Source organism: Salmo trutta, chromosome 5 (genome assembly GCF_901001165.1).
Source record: "Salmo trutta chromosome 5, fSalTru1.1, whole genome shotgun sequence".
Lineage (NCBI taxonomy): Eukaryota > Metazoa > Chordata > Actinopteri > Salmoniformes > Salmonidae > Salmo > Salmo trutta.
In genome coordinates, this window is record NC_042961.1 from 16,187,870 (window position 1) to 16,200,337 (window position 12,468).

Here is a 12,468-nt window from a genome sequence, read left to right on the forward strand (position 1 = left end):
ATGTCAATAATGGACTTAGAAAAATCATCACATAGGCTACATGACCTGTTCCAGGTAACTGGATAACCAACCAAAGTCATACTTTGAAAAAAAGAATGCACTACCACTGAAAACACAAATTACAAACAGGACTCCATGCAATGCAACTGACCGGAGCAGAGTAGATGCACTTCTATGTGAGTGCTGGTCAATATAGAGAGAAATTAGGTGACTTGTCTTACCTGACTTGCGTTTGGTGGATCCCCCATTATCCCTGCAAAAGAAACACCAGAGAGTCATGGTCAGTGTGTGACAGGGAGCCAGGCCAGAGCAGGAGCATGCCGTCCTACACAGGACTCTGTACCCTACCAGCTACCAGCCAAACCCTTATTAAGAATGCACACACACAGACAGGCACCCCACATGGAGCATGTCAGAGAGAGAGGGAGAAAGATTGAGGGAGAGAGCGGGACAGAGAGAGAGAAAGAAGGAGAGAGAGAGAGACTAGTCTGTGGCGACCTAAATGCCAGAACTGGACAAGAACCTGACACCCTCAGCACACAGGGGAACAAACACCTACCTGGAGGTGACAGCATTCCCTCCCCCATATGCCCCTCTAGGCACAACTACGACAACATAACCAACAAAAACAGGTCACAACTCCTGCAGCTCTGTCACACACTGGGTATGTAGATAGTCAATGGTACGCTCCGAGAGGACTCCTATGGTAGGTACACCTATAGCTCATCTCTTGGCAGTAGTACTGTAGACTACTTTATCACTGACCTCAACCCAGAGTCTCCCAGAGTGTTCACAGTCAGCCCACTGACACCCCTATCAGATCACAGCAAAATCACAGTCTACTTGAACAGAGCAATACTCAATCATGAGGCATCAAAGCCAAAGGAACTAAATAATATTAAGAAATGCTATAGATGGAAGGAAAGTAGTGTGAAAACCTACCAAAAAACAATCAAGCAACAAATTCAATCCCTTTTAGACAACTTCCTGGACAAAACATTCCACTGTAATAGTGATGGTGTAAACTTGGCAGAAGAAAACCTAAAACAGTATATTTGACCTTTCAGCTTCCCTATCAAATCTAAACATTTCAAACAACCTTAGAAAATTAACAAACATTTTTAGAAGAAGGCCTTAAAAATGGTCAAAGACAAATTATCAGCCACCTTAGTCATAGAATACTCACTATACTACCGCAAGGCAAGTGGTACCAGAGCGCCAAGTCTAGGGCCATGACTCCTGAACAGCAAATCCAATGGCTACGCAGAATATTTGCATTGTCCCCCCTCCCCATTTTTACGCTTCTGCTACTCTCTGTTTATTATCTATGTACAGTTACTTTAACTCTACCTACATGTACACTACCGTTCAAAAGTTTGGGGTCACTGAGAAATGTCCTTGTTTTTGAAAGAAAAGCATAATTATTTTGTCCATTAAAATAACATCAAATTGATCAGAAATACAGTGTAGACATTGTTAATGTTGTAAATGACTATTGTAGCTGGAAACGGCTATTATTCGTCATTTTTAACTTGTCTATTTTTTTACTTAACACTTATTTTTCTGTTGGGGCTAGGGGGCAGTATTTTCACGGCTGGATAAAAAACGTACCCGATTTAAACTGGTTACTACTCTTGCCCAGAAACGAGAATATGCATATATAGTAGATTTGGATAGAAAACACTCTAAAGTTTCTAAAAATGTTTGAATGGTGTCTGAGTATAACAGAACTCATATGGCAGGCCAAAACCTGAGAAGATTCCATACAGGAAGTGCCCTGTCTGACAATTTGTTGTCCTTCTGTTGCATCTCTATCGAAAATACAGCATCTGTGCTGTAACGTGACACTTTCTAAGGCTTCCCATTGGCTCTCTAAAGCCGCCAGAAAGTGGAATGGGGTGTCTGCTGTCTCTGGGCAAAGTACAGCAGCAGAGTTTGTAAGTGGTCAGCCTGGGGACAGTGAGACTGAGATGCGCGTTCACGAGACTTCTCAATTTTTTTTCTTTCAGCCTTTGAATGAATACAACGTTGCCCGGTTGGAATATTATTGCTATTTTACGAGAAAAATTGCATAAAAATAAATTTTAAACAGCGTTTGACATGCTTCGAAGTACGGTAATGGAATATTTTGAAAAAAAAATTGTCACGAAATGCGCTCGCACATTACCCTTCGGATAGTGACTGGAACGCATGAACAAAACGGAGGTATTTGGAACCAAAACAACATTTGTTGTTGAAGTAGAAGTCCTGGGAGTGCATTCTGACGAAGAACAGCAAAAGTAATCCAATTTTTCTAATAGTAATTCTGAGTTTAGTGAGCCCCAAACTTGGTGGGTGTCAAATTAGCTAGCCTGTGATGGCCGAGCTATGTACTCAGAATATTGCAAAATGTGCTTTCGCTGAAAAGCTATTTTAAAATCTGACATAGTGTTTGCATAAAGAAGTTCTGTATCTATAATTCTTAAAATAATTATGTATTTTGTCAACGTTTATCATGAGTAATTTAGTAAATTCACCGGAAGTTTTCGGTGGGTATGCTAGTTCTGAACATCACATGCTAATGTAAAAAGCTGGTTTTTGATATAAATATGAACTTGATTGAACAAAACATGCATGTATTGTATAACATAATGTCCTAGGAGTGTCATCTGATGAAGATCATCAAAGGTTAGTGCTGCATTTAGCTGTGGTTTTGGTTTTTGTGACGTATATGCTTGCTTTGAAAATGGCTGTGTGATTATTTTTGGCAGGGTACTCTCATGACATAATGTAATGTTTTGCTTTCACTGTAAAGCCTTTTTGAAATCGGACAATGTGGTTAGATTAACGAGAGTCTTGTCTTTAAAATGGTGTAAAATAGTCATATGTTTGAGAAATTGAAGTTATAGGATTTTTGAGGTATTTGTATTTCGCACCACGCGATTCCACTGGCTGTTGACTAGGGTGGGACGTTTAGTTAAAACTGCATTGTTGGTTAAGTGCTTGTAAGTAAGCATTTCACTGTAAAAGGTCAACACCTGTATTGGGCCGATGTGACAAATAAAATTGGATAAAAATTTGAACAATGACAAATGGTTTGATGAAGCATTCAAAAAACCTTAAAGAAATTGAGAAACCTATCCAACCAAAAACTTACACGGAACCCAAACCCGGCTGTGCGTCATCGTGCATAAATGTATTTTGTCCCCCAACACGATCACGACACACAGGTTAAAATATCAAAACAAACTCTGAACCAATTATATTAATTTGTTGGACAGGTCGAAAAGCATTAAACAATTATGGCAATTTAGCTAGCTAGCTTTCCCTATGCTAGTTAATTTGTCCTATTTAGCTAGCTTGCTATTGCTAGCTAATTTATCCTTGGATATAAACATTGAGTTGTTATTTTACCTGAAATGCACAAGGTCCTCTACTCTGACAATTAATCCACACATAAAACGATCAACCGAATCGTTTGTAGTTCTCTCCTCCTTCCAGACTTTTTCTTCTCTTGACTTTATAATGCGATTGGCAACTTTCATAAATTAGGTGCATTACCGCCACTGACCTTGTTCACCTTTCAGTCACCCACGTGGGTATAACCAATAAGGAGGTGGCACATGGGTACCTGCTTCTATAAACCAATGAGGAGATGGGAGAGGCAGGACTTGCAGCGCAATCTGCGTCAGAAATAGGACTGACTTCTATTTTAGCCCTTGGCAACGCAGACGCTCGATGGCGCGCGCGAGCAGTGTGGGTGCAATAACTGAATAATAGATTTCAATTTTTACCAAATTACCGTACAACAGACCACGTATTCACCCTGCACACCCTAATTGACGAACAAATCAAAACAAAGTCAAAGTCTTCTCATGCTTCGTTGATTTCAAAAAAGCTTTGGACTCAATTTGACATGAGGGTCTGCTATACAAATTGATGGAAAGTGGTGATGGTGGAAAAACATACAACATAAAATCCATGTACACAATCAACAAGTGTGCAGTTAAAATTGGTGAAAAACACACATTTCTTTCCACAGAGCCATGGGGTGAGACAGGGATGCAGCTTAAGCCCCACCTTCTTCAACATATCAACGGTGTCACGTCCTGACCAGTGAGAAGGGTCATTTTGCCATAGTAGAATGGTCAGGGCGTGGCAGGGGGGTTGTTTTGTGTGTTTTGGGGTTGGTTTGTTTCTAGGGGAATTTGTTCTAGTTTTCTGTTTCTATGTTTCATTTTCCATGTGTGGCCGAGTATGGTTTCCAATCAGAGGCAGGTGTCTTTCGTTGTCTCTGATTGGAAGCCATACTTAGGTAGCCTGTTTTTCTTTGGGTTTTGTGGGTGTTTATTTTCCGTTTAGTGATTGTACCTGACGGAACTGTTGAGCGCTTATTATTTTGTTGTTGAAGTGCATTTATTAAAATCCAAAAGATGAGCACTATACACGCTGCGCCTTGGTCTCATCCTTTCGACGCTACTGACAAACGGATTGGCGAGGGCTCTAAAACAGTCTGCAGCACCCGGCCTCACCCTACTAGAATCTGAAGTCAAATGTCTACTGTTTGCTGATGATCTGGTGCTTCTGTCCCCAAACGAGGACGGCCTGCAGCAGCACTCAGATCTTCTGCACAGATTCTGTCAGACCTGGGCCCTGACAGTAAATCTCAGTAAGACAAAAATAATGGTGTTCCAGTTACTAGGACCACAAATAAAAATTACATCTAGACACCGTTGCCCTAGAGCACACAAAAAAACTATACATACGTCAGCCTAAACATCAGCGCCATAGGTAACTTCCACAAAACTGTGAACGAGCTGAGAGACAAGGCAAGAAGGACCTTCTATGCCATCAAAAGGAACAAAGTTTGACATACCAATTAGGATCTAGCTAAAAATACTTGAATCAGTTATAGAACCCATTGCCCTTCATGTTTGTGAGGTCTGGGGTCCGCTCACCAACCAAGAATTCACAAAATGGGACAAACACGAAATTGAGACTCTGTATGCAGAATTCTGCTAAAATATTCTCAGTGTACAACGTAAAACACCAAATAATGCAAGCATAGCAGAATTAGGCCGAACCCGCTAATTATCAAAATCCAGAAAAGAGTTGTTAAATTCGACAACAAACTAAAAGGAAGCAATTCTCAAACTTTCCACAACAAAGCCCCTAAGCAAGTTAGTTCTGGGGCTCTGTTCACAAACACAAATAGACCCCACAGAGCCCCAGGACAGCAACACAATTAGACCCAACCAAATAATGAGAAAACAAAAAGATAATTACTTGACACATTGGAAAGAATTAACAAAATAAACTGAGCAAACTAGAATGCTATTTGGCCCTAAACAGAGAGTACACAGTGGCAAAATACCTGACCACTGTGACTGACTCAAACTTAAGGAAAGCTTTGACTATGTACAGACTCAGTGAGCATAGCCTTGCTATTGAGAAAGGCCGCCGTAGGCAAACCTGGCTCTCAAGAGAAGACAGGCTATGTGCACACTGCCCACAAAAAGAGGTGGAGACTGAGCTGCACTTCCTAATCTCCTGACGAATGTATGACCATAGAGACACATATTTCCCTCAAATTACACAGATCCACAAAGAATTCGAAAACAAATCAAATTTCGATAAACTCCCATATCTACTGGGTGAAAAACCACAGTGTGCTATCAAGATTTGTGACCTGTTGACCCAAAAAAGGGAAACCAGTGAAGAACAAACGCCATTGTAAATACAACCCATATCTATGCTTATTTATTTTCCCTTTTGTATTTTAATTATTTGCACACAATATGACAGTTGAAATGTCTTTATTCTTTTGGAACTTTTGTGAGTGTAATGTTTAATGTTCATTTTTATTGTTTATTTCACTTTTGCTTATTATCTACTTCACTTGCTTTAGCAATGTTAACATTTGTTTCTCATGCCAATAAAGTCCTTACATTGAAATTGAGAGGGAGAACAAGGGGGAGAGAGATTGCTGTGTGTACAGTATGTGAAAGTGAGAGAGAGTGACAGAGTGAGTGAGTGATTGTTGATTTGCATCTGTTTATTGGTGGGGCATGTGTGTGTGTGTGTGTGTGTGTGCATGCGTACTGCAGTTTGGAAATGACAGTCTGCAGGTTTTAATTAGGTTAACCTCAGACTGAACAGTGTGGGTTGAAAGACTGAAGGTCAATGTGAATGCAAACACAGACAGCTGTTTAGTGAGGCCAGCAGCAGGACTGCAACAATGTACAGTTTGGTCAAACAATTCCATAAGTTATGTTTATCAACCTCAAGAAAATGTAGGCTATGATCAGCTGCTGTAGTTAATAAACTGTTTTGGTGAATGTAGAAAGTATAACCCTTTATAAAATGATCCAATCCTGACATGTTATTACCTAAAGTAAAATACTGCGGTATCCACTATGAATGTTAAAATAGTCATTGACTCGACAAGCATTGGCAGAACACAGAGCCTACTCTTTGTTTGAACTCAATGAGGTCTTTCTTAAGCTGTCATAGGGTGCTAATAGTTGCCATTGTGACATTATAGGCCTTTGGGTAGTGTGATATTCCCAGCTGATTCTTAAAGTCATAGTAGTGGCCATTTTAACTATGATAAATGGATCTATATGACAAAAGATCAGTAAAGAGACATCAAATCCACTTAATGAAATACAGTATTACGACTGTTACTTGTTGCCTAAACCTAGAAATAAAACTGAACTGGAACAATTTAATAACACTATCACAACCCCCCACCACACATACACAATCCATGTCTCAATTATCTCAAGGCTTAAAAATCCTTCTTTAACCTGTCTCCTCCCCTTCATCTACACTGATTGAAGTGGATTTAACAAGTGATATCAATAAGGGATCATAGCTTTCACCTGGATTCACCTGGTTAGTCTGTCATGGAAAGAGTAGACGTTCTTAATGTTTTGTATACTCAGTTTACAGTACGTCCCTATTTCTTCAACCAATGGAAATTTTAAGAACAGTACCTCTAAATATTCAGAATAATTTTCTGAAACAAACTCAACTAGGCAGAGTCCTATTATACATGGTGCCTCAAGAGACATGTAAATAGTTACATTTTCACTTCATAAACAGACTCATTAAATCTTACCTCATTTTGAAATAACAAGGCAATCAGATTAATAGACACTCCCATTTAACTATTACATGGATTTAGCATACGTACACTACCGTTCAAATGTTTGGGGTCACTGAGAATTGTCCTAGTTTATGAGAGAAAAGCAAAACATTTCGACCATTAAAATAACATCAAATTGATCAGAAATAGTGTAGACATTGTTAATGTTGTTAATGTTGTAAATTACTATTGTAGCTGGAAACGTCTGATTTTTTATGGAATATCTACATAGGCGTACAGAGGCCCATTATCAGCAACCATCACTCCTGTGTTCCAATGGCACGATGTGTTAGCTAATACATGTTTATCATTTTAAAAGGCTAATTGATCATTAGAAAACCCTTTTGCAATTATGTTAGCACAGCTGAAAACTGTTGTACTTATTAAAGAAGCAATACAACTGGCCTTCTTTATACTAGTCAAGAAACTGGAGCATCAGCATTTGTGGGTTCGAATACAGGCTCAAAATGGCCAGAAACAAAGAACTTTCTTCTGAAACTCGTCAGTCTATTCTTGTTCTGAGAAATGAAGACTACTCCATGAGAGAAATTGCCAAGAAACGGAAGATCTCGTACAACGCTGTGTACTACTCCCTTCACAGAACAGCGCAAACTGTCTCAAACCAGAATAGAAAGAGGAGTGGGAGGCCCCGGTGCACAACTTAGCAAGTACATTAGAGTGTCTCGTTTGAGAAACAGACGCCTCACAAGTCCTCAACTGGCAGCTTCATTAAATAGTACACGCAAAACACCAGTCTCAACATCAACAGTGAAGAGGCGACTCCGGGATGCTGGCCTTCTAGGCAGAGTTGCAAAGAAAAAGCCATATCTCAGACTGGCCAATAAAAAGAAAAAGATTAAGATGGGCAAAAGAACACAGACACTGGACAAAGGAACTCTGCCTAGAAGGCCAGCATCCCGTAGTCGCCTCTTCGCTGTTGACGTTGAGACTGGTGTTTTGCGGGTACTATTTAATGAAGCTGCTAGTTGAGGACTTGAGGCGTCGGTTTCTCAGACACTAGACACTAGTTTGAGAAATAACCTTATATCCTGCTCCTTTTGATTCCTAGCCAACATAGTAAGACTTGAACTGTATCAAAAATTAACAATAGTTTTTGGGAACACTTTACTAAAGTTTATCCTGACTTGTGAACATGAAAACATGTACTGACTGTATATGGAACTAGGCAAGTGCTTATAAGTATCTCATTAATAGGTTATTCATAATTTGAAGTAGTTGATGTAGTTAAGGTTATAGTAAGCAACCGTCGGGTCCAGTTTTACACCTACCTTAAACACAACCCCTCTCCCTTAACATACACACCAATAATCATTACACCACTTCAGCCAATTCTTTGCTGAGGGCCAGTCAGGAGAATAGAGCTGTTATATTGGACGGTTGGACCTCTGGCCTCTGGATCTAGCTATTTATGGTCCTGGGCCGAAGTGGCATATGAAACGCATTACCATGGAGGACTGAGGGTGGGGTAGAGGGGCTGGGGAGCGTTAAGGGCTAGAGTGGGGGGGACCGGGGGAGACTGGATCAGCCAGGCTAGCAAGTGACTAGTACCTCAGAGAAGGAATAATACACTTCCCAGGAGAAGAATGCATATGCACTCTGGCTCAACCCACTGCTACCAATAGTAAAATCTAATAGATATGGGGATGGTGAGGGGAGTAAATATGTCCAAACACTATTAAAATGTGTTATTGTTTTCTGATTTGAAGTTAACCTTTTGCTGACTGGAAAGTGTCAGTCTTCACACACACACACACACAAATGCAGTGCATTCAGAAAGTATTCAGATCCCTTCACTTTTTCCACATTTTGTTACGTTACAGCCTTATTAAAAAAATGTATTCAATTGTTTTTTCCCCCCTCATCAATCTACATACAATACCCCATAATGACAAAGCAAAAACGGTTTTAAGAAATGTTTGCTAATTTATTATAAATAAAAACCGGAAATATGATATTTACATAAGTATTCAGATCCTTTACTCAGTACTTTGTTGAAGCACCTTTGGCAGTGATTACAGCCTTGAGTCTTCTTGAGTATGACGCTACAAGCTTGGCACACTTGTATTTCGGGAGTTTCTCCCATTCTTCTCCTCTCAAGCTCTGTCAGGTTGGATGGGGAGCATTGCTGCACAGCTATTTTCAGGTCTCTCCAGAGATGTTCGATCAGGTTCAAGTCTGGGCTCTGGCTGAGCCACTCAAGGACATTCAGAGACTTGTCCTGAAACAACTCCTGCGTTGTCTTGGCTGTGTGCTTAGGGTCATTGTCCTGTTGGAAGGTGAAAGGCCTGATTGCTGGAGTACTATTGAGATGATTGTCCTTCTGGAAGGTTCTCCCTCATCCACAGAGCAACTGTAGAGCTCTGTCAGAGTGACCATGGTCACCTCCCTGACCAAGGCCCTTCTCCCCCGAGTACCACTGATGGACTCCAATCAAGTTGTAGAAACATCTCAAGGATGATCAATGGAAACAGGATGCACCTGAGCTATATTTCAAGTCTCATAGCAAATGGTCTGAATCCCTAAATAAGGTATCTGTTTTTAAGTTAATACATTTGCAAAAATTTCTAAATACCTGCTTTTGCTTTGTCAGTTTGGGGTAGTGTGTGCTGATTGCTGAGGATCTTTTTATTTTTTTAATCCATTTTAGAATAAGGCTGTAGAGTAACAAAATGTGGAAAAAGTCAAGGGGTCTGAATACTTTCCGAAGACACTGTACAGTACATACATATACAAGAACAGAACAATCACTCTCACACCCACTCTCTCCCTAATCCACACCCTCACACACAGAAACATTCACTGTATTGGTGGGGGAGTTTTGAATATATCATTGCATCTGAATCCGCGAGGGCCCATCCTGCGCCAGAGTTGAGAATAACCAGCTGTTTGTGAGCAACTGCAGCTCAGTCTTTGTAGGTGGGCCTATTAGACATGGAATGTGAGATATTAGGCTTTTGCACACAGTTTTTAACCAGTTGGGTTTCATCCAAGAGACGGAGTCTGCTCGAGGTATACACTAAACAAATACTGCTGTCCGTAACCTTAGTCTGCCCAATTCATGCGTTACCCCTGGTCCGTGGTCAAAAGACATTGAACAGGAAGTCATTACAGGCCTAATCAAGAGTTGACCTGCCCACAGAATCATGCAGTGTGTGCACTTGAGGGAGGAGGGGGATGATAAGCGCATGGACACATCCATGATTATCCAATCATGTCAGAGATAGAGAATGCTGTTTTGACCCTATTTTAACTACTAATGATATCTCTTGTGGTGATTTAATAACATGACACTGTTTTTATGTTATTGTTGTTTATACAGCATCTCCAAGGGGTAGGTCGTGTTTCTGGTTCATGTGTGTGTATGTGTGTGTGTGTGCGCTTGTGCGGGATATGCATGCAACTGACATGCAAAAGGCACTAGTTCTGATTAAATCTACTGAACCTTATCTGCTCTCTCTCTCACACACACACACACACTTTACTCCGTACTCCATCCTGTCCCCTGAGGTACAGAGTCAATGACAACCTTGTTTCTAATTTAGTAAAAGCCCCTAGACAATGGAGCTGCTGGATCCATGTCAGTGAAGGTAAATACCATGATGGTTAGATTAGTTTGTTAGCTCATGTCAGAAGCCAGCATATTTGCTTTTTGGCCTACATTTGCCCAAAATAGTTTGTTTCAGTACAATATCTATCATCTTATCTTTTGAGATGAAAACTCTGTGCGTCATTCAATGTGTTTTGTTACCGTAAAACCCTTGTTCAGAAACATCGGTGGCTCCCTCTTGTGATAGTAAAGGTATTGTATTTCTGGTTTCTGTATACTGCTTGAGTTGTGCAATGAGGTTCCTGAGAAAATAGAGGGCAGTGGAGGGAAGGCAATTGTAACTGTCCAGATGCTTTCTGTCTGAGAAATGAGCACACATGACTTCAACAAACAAATTACTTGTCAGGTAACAAGTCATATCAGGTTGTTTCCTTCATACTTACTCAATGGCAATGACATACAATACACCATTTGACAATGAGTCCCATGGTCTGACTATTGACAGAGAGCAAACCAAGGACTGTCAGGTCAGACCAACAGAAGCAGGACTAAGTCTGAATCTATTTATTGTCCTCTCATGAAGCCAATATACATGTAACTGCCAAAATAATAGAACTTCTTGAGTAAAGTATATTGAAAGCAGGTGCTTCTACACAGTTGTGGTTCCTGAGTTAATTAAGCAATTAATATCCCATAACGCTAACACTTCTGCTAAACTACACACGTTGTCTTCATTATGCCGTCAACATGACATTCTACCTGCTACACAGAAACCAACCAAAATCAAAATAAATTCTCATTATTTCCATTCACAAAGATGAACGCGTGCGTCAGCCATCGAGAACTGAACCTCAGCAATTCTTGAGCATGGACGCTGCCATTGGACGCGACGCGAGCAGTATAGCAGCTTTCATTGATTTCAAAGGAAGAATTCCCTCAAAGGCTGATTGCAAAGCCGGACACCCGATGGCTGCAGTGTAGCAGGGCCGTTAGGGTCATGTATAAAAATGCTGTGCAGGCCATTATTTTTGCTAGCAAGTCTATGCCCCCATAGGATGACAATGCCCCCCTCCACAGGGCAAGAATGGTCACTGAATGGTTTGATGAGCATGAAAACGATGTAAACCATATGCCATGGTTGTCTCAGTCACCAGATCTCAACCCAATTGAACACTTATGGGAGATTCTGGAGCGGGGGCTGAGACAGCGTTTTCCACCACCATCAACAAAGCACCAAATGATGGAATTTATCGTAAAAGAATGGTGTCGCATCCCTCCAATAGAGTTCCAGACACTTGTAGAATCTATGCCAAGGTGCATTGAAGCTGTTCTGGCTCGTGGTGCCCAACGCCCTATTAGGACACTTTATGTTGATATTTCCTTTATTTTGGCAGTTGTCTGTGCATTCTCTACTAACTACACAATAAGAACAATTTCCTTTGGTTGTCATAGAGGGATTTTAACATTGACTTTAATGTGACAGACAACATGGGGCTATGAGGGAGCCATAGATCAGTAGAGCAGAACTCTCTCTCTCTCTCTGAACTATAACCCAGGAGCAGGTCGGGAGCTGGGTGGTATGGAGGGGCTCCGCTGACAACCACCCTGCCTTTACTCCAAACTGATATTGGGAAAAGCTGTGGTGGGCTATCTGCGGGATTGAAGAAGGATTATACTTTTTGAAGTGGGATTATCGTGTGTGTGTGTGTGTGTGTGTGTGTGTGTGTGTGTGTGTGTGGAGGGTAGCTGTCGTAGGTGGAGACCACCATGA

General features: G+C 40.8%; 1 protein-coding gene across 2 annotated transcripts in view; it reads right to left on the reverse strand.

Moving 5' to 3' along the window:
• The window catches only part of LOC115193739 (SH3 and PX domain-containing protein 2A), a 103,724-nt gene that overhangs the window by 73,007 nt on the left and 18,249 nt on the right, over positions 1–12,468 (reverse strand). For both annotated transcript variants that reach the window (XM_029752698.1, XM_029752697.1), the window contains exon 6: positions 222–253. In XM_029752698.1, the coding sequence (XP_029608558.1) occupies positions 222–253 (32 nt within the window). The remainder of the gene's footprint in view (positions 1–221; positions 254–12,468) is intronic.